Here is a 19,625-nt window from a genome sequence, read left to right as displayed (position 1 = left end):
ATAAAATGCTAATGGCCAGTAATAAACAAGGAAATCACACAGTCAATCAGTTGCAACTCTTTAGAAACATCTAACGCTGCTATTATTTGGACTTCATAAATTGGCTAAAGAAGGTGTATATTTCTTGAGCTTAATCGAGCCCATGGTGGTCAGGAAGTCACTTGGTTCAACTTAGAACTTATCCAACCGATGATCGTGGATGAGCACATAAATTTCATTAGCCACCTGATGCGTGTCCCGTTTGTCAAATACCCAACAATCACACGTTTCATAATATTGGAATTTGTGGCCACAGAGCATCCATTGTGTAAGAGTTTTCATGTAACCACCCTCTGCAACCCCCACCCCTCCAATGCTCCCTCCCAAAGATTGAACTCTTCCCTTCCCACACCATCAGAACCAGCTCAACAGCTGTTTTCAAATGTCCAATTTCTAAGGCATTTTGACGACAAAAATGTGGTGGTCACTAGCTGAGATAACAGTTATATGTTAGCCTTCCTACTGTAATGTTGTATTGTATTCATCTTGTAGAATCATATGTAATGAGAAATAAATTTAAATTGTCTTTCTGTGGTACGTACAGAAGCAGAAAATAAGAAAGCCCATAGCTCTCTGCCATATGCATTTCTGGTCACTAATTTCAAAGTAATCCGTTTCCTTTCGAAACGTATCGCCAGATGTCTTTGATGTAACATTCCCTGCTTTCTTCCGTTTGGCAGGTAATTCTGTTAGGTGAGTCAATTCATATTTCCCAAGTGATTTTTGCACGTTTGTACCAAGTAATATCTTGTCGTCCATTATGTTTCTGTAAAGTGTTTCCAATCGAGGCCAAGCCTATTTCAAAATTCAGGTCTTATTTATGCATAGGGAGCAGTTACGCGACAAATTATTATGTACGTGTGTTCGATAAGACTCGGTGATGCGTTTACTCGGGACAACAGTAGCCAAGGTTTGGTAAAATGTTACGCTTTGCCAACTTGTATTGCAATTAGGGCCTTCTGAGTTTGTCTAGTTGTTAACCTTTTTTGGCACTACTTATTGACAGGTGTGAAGTAAGTATGTACACAATCAAACAATATCTTTTTGTCCAAATTTTGGCCCACTCAGTGCACTCACATGCACAGAGATAATAAGAATGAAAAATTCACACCAAAACATTGTTTTCCCATCAAACATTACTCGGCCCCATGCGCTGGCAGATGTTTTGACCATTCCATTCACAACTGCACTACTGTATATACCAGTGTTTACACAGGTCCAAAAATCGGGAACCGGGTACCCGAGGGCCGTTACTCGTCGGGTATCCTGGTACCCGGAAAAAAAAATTGTTTACCCTCGTGTATCACGATTTTCAAGAAATTACATATTGGATGTTGTAATAAATGCATTATATTCTCTACTGACAATGTTTTCATGTTCAAATACGTAGGTGTAAGATAAGGTATAAAACCTTCCTCAATAATTTTTATTTGCTTTTGTTTCTTTCATTAACTTGTTCATAAATTAATTATTTAATTATAATTAGCATTACTACTAACATCGCACTGCCGCCTCTGCTTATGCTTGCTCGTGCACGTCTATTGGATCAAACCATATAAATATCCAATTTAGCTCTTAAACAGTTGTTACAACTGCTACTATCTATTATGCAGGCCCAGAGTTCGCATTAGCCGCGAGATTGCGCGATTCGCGCAATTTGATCGCATTTGGAATAAACGATTAGTAAAAAGCCACTTGCGATTACTAGTTTTTAGTTATCCCGTCTATAATCCATAAACATCTCGTAAAATTCCTTGTCAGCCTTTCCTTCTATGGAATAAACGAATGAATAAATAATAATTTCTTCCACATGGTAGCCTAACACCACACTAAGTCAATGAGAAATCTAGCTAAGCCTAACCATCTGTTTATTTGCTGAAGTTGTGACGCAGTTATAAGACATCCATGGAAAAAAATACTTTCGTTATTGCTGTTACGTTCGACCACATGGTTGCCTAACACCACACTAAGTCAATGGGGGTAATCTAGCCTAGCCATCTGTTTATTAGCTGAAATTGTGACGCAGTTATAAGATATCAATGGAAAGCTTTCGTTATTGCTGTTATCTTCGACCACATGATAGCCTAACAACACAAGTCAATGGGAAATCTGCTAACCATCGGTTTGCAATTTTTTTTTTTAAAACAATCACACTTTGCGTAGTATTCGGGTAATAAATTAGGAACCGGGTAGTATTGCGTCGGGCGGGTACCTTCGTTATTGCTGTTATCTTCGACCACATTGTAGCCTAACACCACACTAAGTCAATGGGAAATCTGCCTAACCGTCGGTTTGCCATTTTTTTTTTTTTTTTTAAATCACACTTTGCGTAGGATTCGGGTAATAAATTAGGAACCGGGTAGTATCGCGTCGGGCAGGTACCCGGGTACCCGGATAACCCGTGCAAACACTAGTATATACTGGGGTAAGGTGCTGTATCTTTGCAGGCTCTTTTTAATTTCCTACAGCTTCACAGATAGACACTAGCTGCCATGTTTTCAATTGTGACCACTCTTTCTATCACAATTAATCCACAGAGCCATGCACAGTGAAATTTGCTGTAGAGTGAAACAAGAAGAAAATAAATTTTGTATTTTGAGGCACTTTTATGAATTACATGTTTTGTTGTATTAGTTGATTCCTGTGCATTTCTTTAATATCACCAGTCTGTTAAAACATTATGCCTATATCATGGAGTTTGATAAAAATTATAGTTTCTTAGAGGTTATTTACCAATAGCAGTTATATCAGAATCTCTGTATCATTTAGTCAAAATTTATATTTCCTGGATTTAAGGCACCAAACTTGAAAATGAGACAACGAACAGTTTCCTTTTTATGCTATTTCTCATAATCTTATTATATTTTTTTCCCCACTACCACAGAAACATGATGAATTGGATTTTACAGATCCATTATAATTGAGAAGATATAACTATTGTGTCAAGGCTGGTCCACTATCACAAAATTAGCAACAACAATTCACTCATCAAGATCCTTATAACATCCTCAATCAACATGTGCTACGGTCCATTCAGAGTACTAAGGCCCCTGTGTCATTGGGGCCCTATTATAACTATCACGCTGATCCTATTCATCACAATTAGTGCAATTATAGCCTATCTAGAAGTCTTTCCTCCAACGCCAGAACACCTGGGCCGAAGGATTCATTTTGTGGTCATGCTGATCTGGCCAGTCATTGTATTATACAACTATCTTCAGGCTGTGTACATTGGCCCTGGCTTTGTTCCGTTAGGATGGACTCCAGTAAGTGTATAATTCATATTGGCTCTTCATACATAAATTTACTTATTTGGAATTGCAAATTTTAAAAATTAACATAAAATTGCATCAGTTTAATTTACACTAAAAGTAAGGCTTTTTACCTCTCAAAGTCAACAAATTTTGTTATTAAAGACATGATGGGATGAAAGACTAGTACAAAAGAAATGGAAACTTTTAAGTGCCAGCAATGTTTCTAGCTGCTATTCCATTTATCAAGACATTTGCTTATGAAGTGTGCTAATTGTCTGGAATGCTTGTTTAAGCTTATTTCAGTGATGATGTTAGTTTCCTTCAGGTATAAATGTTAAATTTAATCACTTTCTTTGTATTAAGTTGTCATAACTTAATGGAGAAATGTTTTGTTTTTAACTTGTAGTCCAGCAAAAGAGTGTCCATGAATAACATTCACCATCATTTGTGGCATAAAATCAAATTGTAATGCTTTGTAGACATGCTTGGGGCATTAAAAGTATGATGTTTTTCCAATTTGAGATTTGTGTTGTTTCTGTAGAGTTGACCTAATGGACTTCTAGCCTATTTGATGCTAATAAAGAGTCATTTCTTAAACCAAAGCATGTGCAGTAGAGTGAGTAGATTAACCACCTGGACCGACAAAATCATTATTGGAAACTCTACAATTTATAGAAATTAATTTTGTACCAACAGTCATCCCAAGCTAAAACTAGATAACTAAGGTTTGTTTTTTATCAGCATATGAATGCATGTTTAAGATTGGAAAAAATCGTTTGGAAATTCTTCCTATTCTGTTCAATGTTTTCTTTCATGTCTGTGCTCATTTCCATATTCTCTCTTTTTTCCACCCAGGATGATAAGAAAGCTACTTCGAAGCTTCAGTATTGCGTCCATTGTCAAGGTTACAAAGCACCTCGTTCTCATCACTGCAGGCAGTGTAAGAGGTCTGTTTTGCCTGGTTTTATATTTCAGTACTTATCATTGTATTTGGAACAAGTTACCAGATCACATTCGGACATGCCCTAAACTTTCTACATTCACAAAAGTTTACTTAAGACCCATCTTTTCACTTGTTCATTTGTAAGTTAATTTGCTTTCTTTGTAAAGCGCCTTGAGCAGTGACTTTTGTCTACTGATTTGGTGCTATATAAGTCTCATTAATTATTATTATTATTATTATGATTATTCAGAGTGCGACACACATGAAACAAATTCTATTGTCCTATCCTGGCTATATTTCTAGCAAACTAAATCTCCATGTGACAATTTTCAAATCCATGATCACTCTTCTTTAATTTTGCTCCCATGAAGGTTTGCTAAGAAGCACAAAGAAACATAAAATTACTTAATCAAGTTCTTTGTGAAATAAATAATTGAAGATATTTTAGGTCCAAGTTGGGACAATTTTTTTTTTTTTGTGGCAACAGGGTTGAGACTCCATTTCAGACATATAATAAGTTTTTTTTTAATAGTATGATCAATCCATCCTCAACCATTGTGACAGCCTTACTGAAGGGGTTTGCACCAATCAAATGTGTTGTTGTAACTTCAAAGTAATTTGACTTTATATGGTATCAAATAATTCAGATGAAGACAGATCATTGGTTGTAATCATTTCATGAATAAAAGAGTCACTTGGGAGCTTTAAGAAATTTACTGTACATAGTCTAATTAATACAAGTCCCCACTGTATACTCCCTAGAGATGTTATTCTGTTGCCTGGTTATGATCCACTGGCATTAGTGTCAGTGGTAAGATAAGTGGGTGAACGTTTTTTGTACCCTCTGGCAGTAGACCTAAATGAAGGCTTAGTGGAGGCGGGAGTAAGTGGGTTTCATGGGTATATATATATGCTGGTGGATTTAAATGTGGATTCCTGTGCCGTGAACTTTCCCATTTGTGACCGTACGAAGTAGCCCCTTTCTACACCGTCCCCATCCTTGTAAATTGTCTCGCAGACTGATAACTATTTCTGGTTATCCTCCGTTTTACTTGTTTAATAGGTGTGTTATGAAAATGGACCACCATTGTCCCTGGATCAACACCTGTTGCGGTCACAAGAACCACACACGATTCATCTACTTCCTTATCTGTGCTCCGCTCGCCTGCTTGCACGGTGCTGTGATTCTGGCAATCACCATTTATGTCAAAATGTACCAAATTCTATATGTAAGTATCAACATCTGGAATTTTTCTAGTCTGGCAAGATATAGATAAACCATTTTCATATATAACATTGCACAACAACATCTCCTAGAAATAATAAAAATAACTACATTCTCAGTTTGAGTTTATCCTCCTTAATGGAAACTGATCCCAGTGAAAAGTGGTTGGCACTCCACATTTTAAAAGGAGACACACACCCAACCATCAGCTTTCGCTATGGTGACGAACAATCATTAAGTCATGTGAAGAAGTTTAATATTTTTGAGTCAGCATTTACAAACACCCATGTTTGTTACAGAGAATAATCATTGTAATAAAAAGAAACATAAAAAAGTGAATCACGTGTGGATCGATGATGTAGTATTTAGACTTGATCGAGTCGTCAGCCTCGTGTTTGAAGGAATTATGAAATCAGTGACATCTGCCAAAATGGAAAAAGAGATTTCTTAGCTGTTTTGGAAAGTTGTTCATGACAGTTATTTCTATCTCTCAGACCAATAATGATGTTCATGTCTCCTTCAAATTATACAGCAATATTGGCAAGAGTTCTCACATCTTTGCGGAGATCGACATCAGGTTTTTCTTCTAAGAGAATTGAAGACTGTTGTATCAAGCTTTAACAAGCTTCATTAAGCCACGGAAGAATTTTATGATATACTTTTGTATCCCGTCTATTTTGCTTCATCCAGGTGGCTTCAAATCCTCGCCTTCACCGTAGATATAAATTTTCCACAAGTCCATACGTGGAGTTTAATGTTTACAACCTCATCAGCTGTTTCATCGGCGTAGGGGCTGCACTGGGTGTCATGATCGCCGTAGGATTCTTACTCTACGTACAACTGAAGGTCGTCAGGAGAAACGAGACCGGGATAGAGAGTTGGATCAGGGCCAAGGTATATCAAGTTACATGTTACACCTTGTTCAACCACTGCATCAGATGATGGGCTTTGCGTGATTAGTTAACATTATGTGATGCTGATGTGAATGTGTGAGATGCTGAACGGGGTTGTGTGATGTTCGAAATATCTGCAGAGGAAGAACCATGGGGGGGGGGCGGTGGGGTGTACAGGAAAAACCCTCACAAAATACTATAGTATTTATTAACACAGCCTTGCGTGTAGACCTGATTATAGATGAAATATATTGCCTAAATATGTTTCAGAATACTCGATTCATATCTAAAAAATAAAATGCTGGGGGAAGGATGCCCACAAACACGCACACACAGGCTAATTGGTTCCAATGACCTTAGGCACATATCCCCTCCTTGTTGAAATCCTACGTCGAATTGTGTGATGGTGAAAAGTCTGTCATGGTGAACGTTGTATGATTTCCTGGTAAGTGCTTATTTTTTTGGAACTTCAGTGTCCCAGTGAAGCCTGTGAGTACACCATTTGGTGAAACAAGTTTTCTAGGTTGTGAAGTGTTTTACCAGGAATGGGTAAAGAATGATTTCAAAAGACATGGAAGGGGTGAAGGGGGGGTGCAGGTTGCTGTACCTGACCGGTTTTTGTCCTAATATTAACGATTTAGTCCTAATATTAATGAACTGTGTAACTTTTATGCTACCTTTTCAAAATCTCTTTCTTATTTCCAGGCAGAAGCAAGAGAACGTGAGGATGAGTTTATTTACCCGTACAACCTTGGTTGGAAGGAAAACATGAAGCAAGTATTAAGGTGGCAGGGCCGTCCACAGGGTGACGGGTTCACTTGGCCCGTAGTCAAGGGATGCAATCAGTACACCCTTACAGTAAGTTTACTCTATTCCTGTCCAAACTGTATTATCTCTGTACTCCTTAGTCCAAAGAGTTGGGACAAGGATGGGGAGCTGGAGGAAGAGGAGGAATAGGAGAAGGGGTAAGAGGAGGGGAAGCAGAGGAGGGAGGAGGAGGAGGGTGGGAGGATAGAGGGAGGGAGGAGGTGGAGAGAAGGGATAGAAAGGAGGATGTTAGGAGGATGGAGGGTCAAGATGATGGAAGAGAAGGGATGGAAGAGGAGGGTAGGAGGTCAAAAAAATTAGGAGGATGGAGAATGTTGAAAGGTTGCATGATGGATAGAGAATAAGGGAGAGGATGGGGGAGGGAGGAGATGGAGTAGGGGAATTAAACAAGAACTAGAAGAAAGAGGAATGGGGGTAGATGGAAGATGGAGAACTGGACATAGGGGACTAGGATGATAGTGTTGAATGGAAGGAAAGATCTTGACATTTATATGAAGTAAAAATTCTGATAGGTTGGTGGAGTCCAGAATTTAAGATTTCTGAATTTTAACATATCATAGTTGGTTTTAGTTGTTGGTGCAGACATCTGGCTAGGCTGTGACTGCTTGTGTACTGTAGAGACATTACTATTGAAATTGTTGTAGTACTTATAATGATGTTGGAATGACATGAATATTCTTAGGAGTCTTTGTCGATTGTTTGCTCTCTTTTCGTTATTTTCCTCATTTTTTTATTATTTTTATTTTTATGGCTAATGTAAAATGAATCATTGTATTTAATATTTACTGACTTTTTGCAGATGGAACAGATAATCCAAAAACAGAGAAAGAAACATAGAACAGTAAGTATTGATTTGATTTTTTTTAATGGCATTGGAGGGGGCATAGGGGGAGGGGGTGGGCACGTGAGAGAAGAGAGAGAGAGAGGTGCAGTATCCCACCCACTTCCGGTGAAAATGGCTGGAACTTACAGCCTAACAAACTGTAGTATAGGTAAATTTGGAGCCTATACCGATATTTTCTATGTACACATGGTTTGTCTTATTGAACTTTAACGCTGGATCAACGAACTACACTAGGTGGAAAACAGTTTCTACCCTTTGTTACTTTGTATTGCTTGTTTTGAGAGAAAATAAAGATCTCAACTGCCTCACATGATAAATAGTAATTACTAGGCCTGCATTGGCCCTGCATATTTTGAGGAGAGCAAAATGCTCTCCTGAAACCCCCCAGGAGAGGAGAAAGACAATGGTGATTTCGTCCAAGAGAGCGATTTGAATGCATTGGTGGTCCCAGGAGAGCAATTTACTACTCTCCTGGATTTTTTATAAATCAATGCCTGTGGTCTCTGAAATTTCTGGGAGACACTGAGAAGTTATTTTATCAAAAAGATATTCCTGAGGCAGACAATGTAAATATAATATTGGACAGAAAAAATATTCTACAACGATAATTAAAAAACAGCATCCTCAGTATCTTGTCCACAAACTCAAGATGCAGTTGACTTAATCGTGAGACCTATTTTGATTGGCTAATACCGCTCTGACTCAAGGAAGTGGATCACAGAAGTTGGTCTGTAATGTCATCTGGGTAAATGCTCTTGAAATGCTCTAATTAGGTTCAGTTTGATGTTCTGGGATTTTACTCTCAAAAACCTTATTCAGTTGGAAAATGTTTGCTTTTAACTGTCAATGATCTCTGTAGTCGCAGCTTATCGATAGTTCATCAGTCGATACTTTAATTTCCCTCGTTTGATAAATTATCGAAACCGTAGTAAAGAAAAACAAAGACACTCTCCACTCAATTGCCCCAATGACATCAATCACTTTTCTGTTGCCAGATGCCTTTGGAAAAAAAAAACACAAAATTTAAATCATTTGCTTATAATCACGATACAAGCGATACGAGGATGTGAAAATGTCGAGCAATCAATTTCATTCGGGAAGATTTTGCTGTGTGGATGTCTGTTAAGGAATTGATCCCAGGTGACTGGTTTTGGTCATCATAGCATGTTCGGTCACTTTTCACTTACAAATCACAAAGCAGTCATAATATCAACCATGAACAGAAAAATGAGTGGAAAAATCGTAATGAATTTAGAAAGAGCAAAGAAGTTATTGTCTAGAACTGGACTCCTACCGACAAAGCTATCCAGACCTTGAAATAAATACACAAAAGTTGGGTCTAATCCCTGATTACATGCTATGACTTCTGACTGGTAGCCCCAGTTAAAGGCATTGAAGACTCGCCCCAAACTGCGTGCGGCACTCTGAAAAAGTTAACCTTCAGTTGCTTGCAATTGAAGTTTTCTGCTTGTCGCTACAAAATGCAGACAATAATGAAATGTGATACCTTGTTATCTTTAGCTGGACCTGAGATGTCCATCGCTATACCGTTTGTACACTGTGCTGTGGGTATTGACCGCAGCTGTATGTACTGACTGTACACTAGTGTCTAATTACCGAAGGTAGCAAGCTGCGTGCATATTTTCTGGGATCGATGGTGGTGTCTAACACTTCTGTTACACCTCATTTGAAACTAGGTCAGATTACCATCATTAAAATTTTTTTTTGCGCGAATCATCACACCCTTTAAGAATTGGGTGTAACCAAACATTGTCAGCAATCAAAGGCCCGATAGATCGGCTGGTAGAGCACATGACATTTAATCCTGAAAGTTAGCTATTGAATATCTCCTTACCAATCAGTTTGTTCAAAAGAAGTTGCCATGGTTCCCCGTAGAATATTTTACCCACTGTCCGTCAAGGAAGGTAACTGTAAACGGGAGCTTACTAGAACAATTCCCTTATGCTTTCTAAAAACAGTGAAGACTGCCGTGCTCAATTCTCTTCAATTTTGAAACTTCACCGCGAACATTGATCGTCAAAATAGTAATAACAACGAATATATATTCCGAAAATGTCAAAGAAATATCTGCACAACGTGTTCAAAAATTGCTGGCCATTTCTCAAAATGCATCAGTTTCTTGTGTCACTGTGTTAAAAACTCCCGTGGTATTTATTGTCTGTATGTTGGGTTTTTTCCTTAGGTCGAGTACTTTGCTGTGGAAACCTACAGTGGCAGTTGGTTCCCTATCACCAAGGGCTTGTGTACTTGCTGCAGGGTTCCGATCTCCGAAGAACCACGTATACCGATGAAAATTGGTGATACGATAATGGTCACGAGGTGGAAACGGTGAGTTGAGAGATTTTTGATGTCTTGCTCGCTGTGAAAGTTACACTGTCTTTGCAGCCTAAAAGTTTTGGAAAGAGTTATTTTGCAAATGTTGGCTGGTTGCCTTGTAGCCAAAATATCGATTTTTGGCAAATGGATAGTTTTAGCATCCCCCTTTAAGCATGTGGCTAACATTGCAAAATTCCAGGCCTGTAGTCTGAGATGAAGAAAAACAAAAACATGCATGTTAAAGCAGAATATTGAGTGTAATTTGATAGAATTGAAAGGTACCATCTTCCACCGTTTAAGAAAAGATCATAAGTTTGTAATGTAGTGCTAAATGAATAATGACAGTAGGCATAGTACTTGGAATTATTGCAAGCAATTGGTTTAACTAATTCTGCCACAAATTTTTTCTCTCTACAGGATTTACAAGTTAACAATATGGGAAATTATGACATGGGCTGGTCAATGTGATACAAAAGTTACAACTCTTAACTCAAATACAGTTTTTTAATAATTTAATAAAAAAGAATAATAAAAAAAAAAAGATTAAAACTGGCATATTTTTTTAATCATCAGCTATTGGCTTTATGGAGATAAACTTCTGACAGAGGAAGAAAGAGAGGCAGGCACTGTCAGGATCAGAGGATGGTTCCCAAAGAGATGCGTCGAGAAAAAGATGCTGGAGTACCAACAACACGAGGAAGATTTCGATGAAGCAACAGACACGAAGAAAAACGATTGACTTTCAGAGGATTTTTCACGTAGGTGAAGCTTAACGGGATACTTTCCAGTCGGTTTCTAGGAGGATAAGAGAAGCTATATTTAGGTCAATAGCTGGACAGAAAGAGTGCAGCACACAACCTCCTTCCGTAACAAGACTTACAGCCAATTTAGTACCATAGAGCACGCTTAAAAACGATTTTATAACAAAAAAATTAATTAAGGGAATTTTTAATTTGATTAGTATTCAAGAATTTGTCAATTTTGTCACGTGAATTTTTTCACGTGCTGTGAAATATGGCCATTTGTTGGTTCGTGGGTTCTGTTTGTGGCGATCCGTGCTTCTCCACTATAGTGCTTTCATGGTGTGTGGTTTGCAATGTTGCCTTTTTTTTCTCCCTATTCTTGTTTAAGTTTGGGAGGTTTTAGATTTAAAGAGGATAACATTAGTTGAATCTTCTCTAAATTTCAATTCATTTCTTTGGTGGAAGTTCATCAAATCAAGGAGAAACTCATAGTGTAATGATCTCTCAGGTGATGAGAACATAATAATGCCATGTCCAGATAAATAATTCTTTTTAGTATTGCATAGCAGATTTCTACACGAGGTAGCCAAAGTTGCCTACAAAAGCAAAGATTTTTCCCCAGACATTTCACAGGCAAATATGTATAAATCCCACTGTAAACCGCTTGTACAATCGAATTAAATTATTTGCAGATGGCAGAGGTCATTTAAGGTCATAAACCTCCAGGTAGCTAGCACTGGTTTCTGTAAACCTTTTGATCATGAGCCATGGTTTCCTCCCTCTTATGTAGCATGGTGGGCTCATAATTGACGCACTTAAGGATTTGACTAACGATGTCTATCAACAAAAACTCCAAATCACTCAACTGTATGCAGTTTTCATATGTGTAGTTCCTCAGAAATGTAATGATCTCAACATATTTATTGTTCTGTGCCTATGCAACGTACAAGTGAACGGAATTTTACCACAAAATGTCTGCTGTGTCAAGTTCTCTCATACCCCTGAATAAGGCTGAATTGACACATTTGTTGATTAGCTAACCGTAGTGTAGGCCTAAGTATACATCCATTGACTGTGGATGCTGTTTGCTTTGCTCTGCACCTCCAAGCTCAGACAGGTCAGGTGCCAGAGAGTAGCTGGTATTATATTGAGGTAATTTTGGTTATTTTTTGGGAGTAAGATTTCCAAATGCCAAGAAAACATGCAAAATTAGGGGGAGGGTATTAAAAGTTTTCAAAAACCACAATTTGATCAGCATATACCTGAAATGGATTCAAACTCATGAAATATGTAAGTCTGCTTGACTGAAAAAAAGTTTGGGTTGCCTGCTGTATCGTTGCTAGTAATATTTGAAGGTGCGTTAAATTACGAAGGTGCATCAATTATGAAGCCTTTACTATACACATATCATGTAGAGTATATTGTCGTCCAGGGCACACCTCATTCTCTACCACATGGATCCTTAATGAGCAGCCCATGGGCCAAGTCCAGCATGTGAAAGATTTTAATCTGGCCAGAAAAAAAAAGAATTAGTCAACAAATTTCATGACAGTCAAGCCTGTCTGTAGAAAAACAGTCCTCCTCAAATACACTAGAGCATTAATAATGTGTTACTTGATAGCACACACTACCCCAAGTACTGTCATTAAGATTCATCCTTGAGCGCACCTAATTAGATGACCACCATCACCTGTATGATTGTAAACACAAGTGCTCTAATGGCCAACACTACTTTCCAGTGTGTGGAGACAAGTTTGGCTTGACCACTGAAATGATACACTGTGTGTTTAATCATAAATTTGTGCAGAGGAGCGTTCAGTATGGCTAGCAGTACCAACTGAGGTAGATATTCAATCCCCCCTGTTTTTGGCCAAAAAACAGGGGTCTCTGGTGGTCTTTGCTATAGGCAGGTAAGATCCTAATGTTTGCACTTATCAAGCATGCACACCCATAAGGACTTAGGCTTGATTACCCTAACATGCTACTATATATATATTTTGTAATATTTTTATATTTGGTTCTGTATGACCCTTTGCTCCCACTAATGTTCTCTGGCCCTCATTGATAGTGAATTGAGAATCCTTTCTCTAACGAAGCTTTCTAATTAAGAGGGTTTTAGCCCACTGAGGGTGTAGGCCTTTAAGGTTACCTTCGTCTTGTTCTCAGTAACAGTTCACTTTTTCATAATTTAGAGGATGTTTAACAAACAGGAGGTACATAGGTTACCTTCTCAGTGTTGTTCTCAGTAACAGTTCACTCAATGTCAATGACTATCTGATTCTGCTTTTGCCTTATTATTCCAAAATTTATTTCATTGTTTTATAAAGTTCAAATTAAGAAAGGGTTAACACAAAAACTTATCCAGTTACTAGCACGTGGGATTCCACGAACTCTGATTAGCAACATTTCAGTAAAATTCTCACCTCTTTCTGATGTTTCATTTTGTTTCATCTGCACATCGTTGAGAAGTTAATATCTGACTTGGTTACTTGGATTTATAACTTCATGTTTGTAATGATTTACTCTGCAAGGATAAATAATCAGTACCAAACAGTGTTTTAAACATGGTCTGCGTAGTTTGCGTAAAATGTCACAGATATGATGTGGTTGTGAGACGTGTTATCATTTTGGAAAATTAGAGGTTCGTTTGAAATACGGGTGATGGATGTAATAAGTAGTAAAGCCATTGAAAGTATTTTGTTTTTTATATTTATGAGTGTATATCAAAAATCATATAGGACAATGTACAAGTAAACACAGTCTTTTCCACATGTGTGGATATTATGCCACATTGGCCCACTTTTCCACACGGGTAGGTACATTGTCCCACATGTTGGGACATGTACTGTTTGTTCACATGTATGAATATTGTGCCACATTGTACCCACTTTTCCATACGGGTAGGAACATTGTCCCACATGTTGGGACATGTACTGTTTGTACACATGTATGAATATTGTGCCACATTGTCCTACTTTTCCATACGGGTAGGTACATTGTCCCACATGTTGGGACATGTACTGTTTGTGCACATGTATGAATATTGTGCCACATTGGCTCACTTTTCCACGCGGGTAGGTACATTGTCCCACATGTTGGGACATGTACTGTTGAACACATGTATGAATATTGTGCCACATGGCACATATACCCATGGTAGTAATGTAGGGACATTATATCACATGCCACATTTGTAGACATTTGGGACATCATGCAACATGTGTACCCTTGATACACATGTCGGGGCATCGAGCCACATTCTGCAACATGTAGGGACATTGTTGTTACTATTGTATATATGTGTGTGTATTTTAGATCCTCCTGCAAGCAGGAACTCGCGAAGAAGCCATGATTGGCTTATCAAAGCCGCAAGCTGAGCGAAGTCAGTCTCTTATATTCATATTAAACGTCCATGATTATGAATTGTCAACAACTCTGTAACTGGACGACATACATTAATCTTGGAGTGACTCAAATTCGGGACCTTATGATTGAAAGGCACCGGCGTTAACCACAGAGCTAACACTCAGAAATACACTCACTATTGTATCACGTGTTGGGACAACTGGCTTAAACATGCCTTCAAGTCTCCAGTGGAGGCAAAGTGCCATAGAACAAGACAACATAGATGTATTCAACACTATTTTTGTGGAAATGGAAAACCTTTATCTAACTCAAAAGAATGGTACGTTGAAGCTAAAATCTTTATCACACAGATCCTCACATAACCAGCAGAGTATCCTTGTATGACACTTAACACCGTTTGTCCTTGAAAAACTTGTAAAAAGATAGAAACATGTCATTTTAAAGATGTGACTTTATACAACCTACACATACTGGTATGTTGTTTGGTCTGTAACTGTATGTTTTAAGGTTTCAAAATAGCAGCTTGACACTATGATCAAATTCCTTTGCTCATTACAAAATTACAATATAAGATTACCTTAAGATTTAATTCCTCTATATTTTGGTGAAGATATCTTGTCACCTATACTTGTTTGTATTCAACATCTCATCTTCTGTTACCTCAGTGTGTTATACTTTACCTAAGAGGTGAAAATAAACCATTTTAGGTTATGTTTATTATGACAATTATATTTTTTTTAAATTAATGTTACTAGAAAACATCCTTTAGTGTTGTTGCTTTTGCTAATTTTCTTGTACTTTTCAATACCCAATATTTTTAATAGAAATATGAAGTTCATGATTTTGACATTGGTTTAAATTAAATAAAAGTATTGGTGAAAGTTAGAAGTGTAGCCAAAAAGTCCTTCTTTTTGGAAAAGTTTCAGATTTGCATTATAAATGTGGCTAAAACTTATTTGCAGAGAATTTTTTTTTTTCATATTCTCATTGAGTTGATACCAACTTGCTTTAGTAACATTTATTTCATGAAATAATTTTAGAGGGTGTCATAATTTGATACAAAAAAAAGCAATTTTATTTAAAGTAATGCTTGCCAGGTATGGTAAAATAGCCGTACATTTTTTGAGCATATACAGACAGCGAAGTACTTCAAGGAAACTGGTACACAGTTTGCGTAGCTAGGGGGGGTCAAGGGGGCACGTGACCTGGGCGCCGGGTTTGGGGGGTGCTGAAATGGGAGAATGAGAGGGGAAAAAAATAAGCACTTTTTAGAAAAACATGGCGAAATTGATGTATGTCGTCAGGCATGAATATTTCCCAGTTATAAGAATCTGAATGTAACTGTTTTTATTGGCAAATTAATATAGATTGCGATTTCTTTTCAGTCCATTTCGACCGTTTTCTCTACCACAATATTATAATTATAATTGGGGGGCGCAATTTTCTACTCTGGCACCCAGGCGCCAAAACCTCTAGCTACGCCACTGCTGGTACATAACAAAGTTTGCTCTTCCATATTCTACAATGGTACTTTGGCACTGTGTACATTTTACGGAACCGATATTTGTTTCTTTCACAATCTGCTTTCATGTCGTGTCCAGTTTTGTTTATCTAGTATGTTTTTGTTTCTTTTTTTTCTACTTTTTTTTTTAAATTTGATACTACAGTTTTTGTACCCTATCACATTTCAAATAATGTTCTGGGTTTGTTTTTGGATTTTTTTTATTTACTATATCGAACCATATCATTTACAATTTTTAGTTTTTGCCAATTCAGATGTAAAATGGTGTTCGGTTTGTTCTTAATAGTGGGGTCTGCCTGCAGTCATATCTGCGTGCTCGATTATGTATGGAGTGTAGCTTACATAAACACACATCGCACACCCACACATCCGTGTTTCAGCCATTTGAAAACACAATTTCTCACCTTATAAAGCAATTGAGTTCACATCTTCTCACCTTGCTAGTCTTGTGATCAAGCTGACTTTGTATGTATAAACTGTATCACTTACTCACAGATTGTTACTTTCTGCCTGGAAGAAGGTTATTTTACAAAGCACAACATGTGTATGTGTAAGAAGTCGAATGCCTTATAATTTACACTTCACCTTGGGGGGGGGGGGGTGTTGATGGCTATGCAGTTTACAATTTTAGCTCATTTTGGACTTCCACAATTTGCAAGGTCAATTCGAATGGGAAAACAGTGGATCTTTCCTGGATGAAAAACCCACCTTACTTTACAGGGCCTGAACCCATGACTACCCAGATGCTGGGTTTCATGGCTTCTAATCGCACCGTTCTTATCCACTTGACCACAGTAGTGGTAATATGTGGGGCTTCCTCCTGAACAATATATGCATAGTTTTCAAGATATAGAAGGATAACTCTCATTTATGTGGTATCTATTTGTTATGCAAATGATTTCAAGCAGCACCTTTTGTCTAGCCCTAACCGGCCATTTACCTTTGCACTGTTGTCTTGTACTATGCACAGGGCATTAGGCATCTGTACAGCATATATTTGATATGTTTTGGAGTCATCCCTCAATGTTTTGCAATGTAACAGAAAAGTGCAACAAAACGTTTGTTAGATTGCTCACAGTGAATTGGGTAGTGGGAGGGGTTTAGGTGGAGGGGGGGGGGGGGGGTTGAGAGGAATGAGAATGAAGGAGAGGGTACTGGTAGTCGAAATAATCTCTCTTCTAAGAAAAACGTTGCCTTGGAACCATTTAACATCTATACTAATATATACTGAGTATCTATAATGCACATGTCCCTAGGAATTGCTTGTACATGTCAAGGGGTAAGCTGTGATGTATAATGCTTAAACAATTTTTTTAAATTTAGAAAAAGTACCATTCAATTTACTTCCAACAATGATACAAGAAATGGTAAAAAATGTTCTTAAATCAAAGTGTGACATTAATGCGATCGCCTTAATAGATATAAGTCGCTATGTAAAATCTATCATAATGACTGCTGTTCATCGATGGATCAATACTATGTTACTAAATGGTCAAGCTGCTTCCTGTGTGTGACCGACATCTTTTAATTGTAAGTAAAATAGTCAGGAAGTGCCTGACCAAGATTTGTAGCCACAAAATATCCCTGATGGTCTCAAATTGTTATACAATTCCCTAGTCAGTATTCTTAATATTCTTTAACAAAGGCTTCAGTTGTTTGCAATTGAAATTCGGCTGCACCCCTGTGGGATGTCCCACCCCCCAAGGGACTTGTAGATGCAGGCGCACTGTAGTGTAATTGGAGCAAATGTTTGAATTGTACACACACTGGTATGTACCAGTGACCAGGGGTTAAAGGCATTGAAGACTCACCCCAAACCGCGTGCGGCCATCTGAAAAACTTTCTGTTGCTTGCAAGTGACGTTTTGTTCGTGTCGCTACAAAATGATGACAGTAATGAAACGTGTTATCTTTAGCTGGACCTGAGATGTCCATCGCTGTATCGTTTATACACTGTACTGTGGGTATTGACCGCAGCTGTATGTACTGGCTGTACACTAGTGTCTACGGACGGTAGCAAGTTGTGTGTGTATTATGGTGGTGTCTAACACTTCTGTTACACCTCATTCGAAACTAGGTCAGATTACCGGCATTAGACGTTTCTTTTTGCGCGAGTCTTTGCACCCTTTAATTGTTGTAAAGTTATGTAACGTTAGACTGTATACCTTCTGCTTGACCTCGACAGGTTGTAACATATGCCTTTTTTTAAGGGGGAGGGGCTATGAGAGTGAAACCAGTGGTACGGAAGTTCCGGATTGGAACAGTGAATGTTCCACAGTGTTCGTACTTCATAATATCAGGCAGCAATGTGGCATTGTGTGGTTCTGTGCGAGAGTTATGTAGTGCAACATTTCTCCTTTATTTAACACTGTTTGCAGAATTGTTGGCATGTAGTATAGGACAATGGTGAAATGTTATATTTTGCTATAAGAATGTAAAAGAACTACCACTCCAACTGGAATATGAAATGTTATTACTTACGGTTTTGCTCGGGTTAATTGGGAATTTGGTGGATTGATTATAAAAAAAATGTTGATACAGCATGGTTTCAGCCCATGCGCATTCTGTACGTTTATTTTTGTGACTGGTCTTACTTAGTTTAGTTTAGTAGAAAAAAAGAATCAGGAGGGACACTTAAGTCCCCATCAAGGACTCTATATGAGAGGAAAAAAACTAAAGACACAAACAATCAGACCCGATTACAATGCTTAAAGTGTTTGTCCAAAGCATTCTTAAACCAATTGACACTACTTGCAAGTACAACTTTCTCAGGCAAACCATTCCACTCATTCTCAACCCTATTAGAAAAAAAGTTATGCCGAATATTAATCCTACTTATACTATGCGACTTTTCAAGTTTAAAGACAATGACCTCTAGTACAACTACTGTTAGCAAACATGAAAAAGTCGGTAAAGGATAAATTGTCGAAACCATACACAAAACCTGGATCAAATCCCCACGTAACCTCCTAAGCTCCAGTGTGGTGAGATTCAACAGTTGTAACCGCCTATAATAAGGAACCATATGTGTTTTCTGTTTGTATGCAAGAATTCACTTATACCATAATCTCATCGACCCTCAGTATATATCAGTGATGTATACTGATGAAAGAAACCAAGCGATGATGGAAATATGAAGAGGAATAAAAAAAAAACAATGTCACGTGGTGATCACTGTTTCTACTACAATAGCCTCGAATCATGATTATTTTTGCAGTATTGAGAATTTAACGGAAGTGTGCTTAATTTTCAATTATTTGACTCATTACAAGCCCCTCACACAAGGCTCACAGCAGGGAGTTGTTATGGAACAACTCCCTGCTCACAGTAGCCAGAGTAGCCACAGTAGTCATTCGTTGTTGCCTTTCAAACAACAAACCTAGAGGCACCGGCAAATCTACGCTGCATGCAGACAAAACCCCGCTAACTTTCAGTAGGTCCGTGCACTTCCGCAAATCCGCTTGCGCAATGAAAGGTAATCCCCGTGATGTTGCAATCCTTGGTAAGCGCGTTGAACGCACAACAAACAATATGGTACTTTAAACTTGGATTATGTATTTGGTTTTGTTCTATTAATACAGAATGGACGTAGCTTATATCTGCATTTAGACTGAATGGAAATCGCTTAGCAT

The 19,625-nt window shown here is 38.0% G+C and overlaps 1 protein-coding gene across 2 annotated transcripts; it reads left to right on the top strand.

Moving 5' to 3' along the window:
* Positions 1-597: 597 nt before the first annotated feature.
* On the top strand, positions 598-18,597 carry LOC139968853 (palmitoyltransferase ZDHHC6-like). Of its 2 annotated transcripts, XR_011793558.1 has the most exons (10): positions 598-732; positions 2,924-3,305; positions 4,149-4,240; positions 5,300-5,465; positions 6,152-6,355; positions 7,060-7,212; positions 7,982-8,023; positions 10,230-10,375; positions 10,937-13,922; positions 14,011-18,597. XR_011793558.1 is itself a non-coding variant. In XM_071973398.1 (9 exons), exons 2-9 carry the CDS (start codon positions 3,057-3,059, stop codon positions 11,100-11,102), a joined length of 1,218 nt encoding a protein of 405 aa, XP_071829499.1. In that variant the 5' UTR covers positions 598-732; positions 2,924-3,056; the 3' UTR covers positions 11,103-18,597. The 2 variants fall into 2 exon arrangements, 1 of the variants encoding a protein (XP_071829499.1); XM_071973398.1 differs by having other exon boundaries at positions 10,937-18,597.
* The last annotated feature ends 1,028 nt before the right edge of the window (positions 18,598-19,625 follow it).

Source organism: Apostichopus japonicus, chromosome 6 (assembly GCF_037975245.1).
Source record: "Apostichopus japonicus isolate 1M-3 chromosome 6, ASM3797524v1, whole genome shotgun sequence".
NCBI lineage: Eukaryota > Metazoa > Echinodermata > Holothuroidea > Aspidochirotida > Stichopodidae > Apostichopus > Apostichopus japonicus.
Note: the sequence above shows the minus strand (reverse complement) of the source record. Positions and strands in the feature narration are given on the sequence as shown.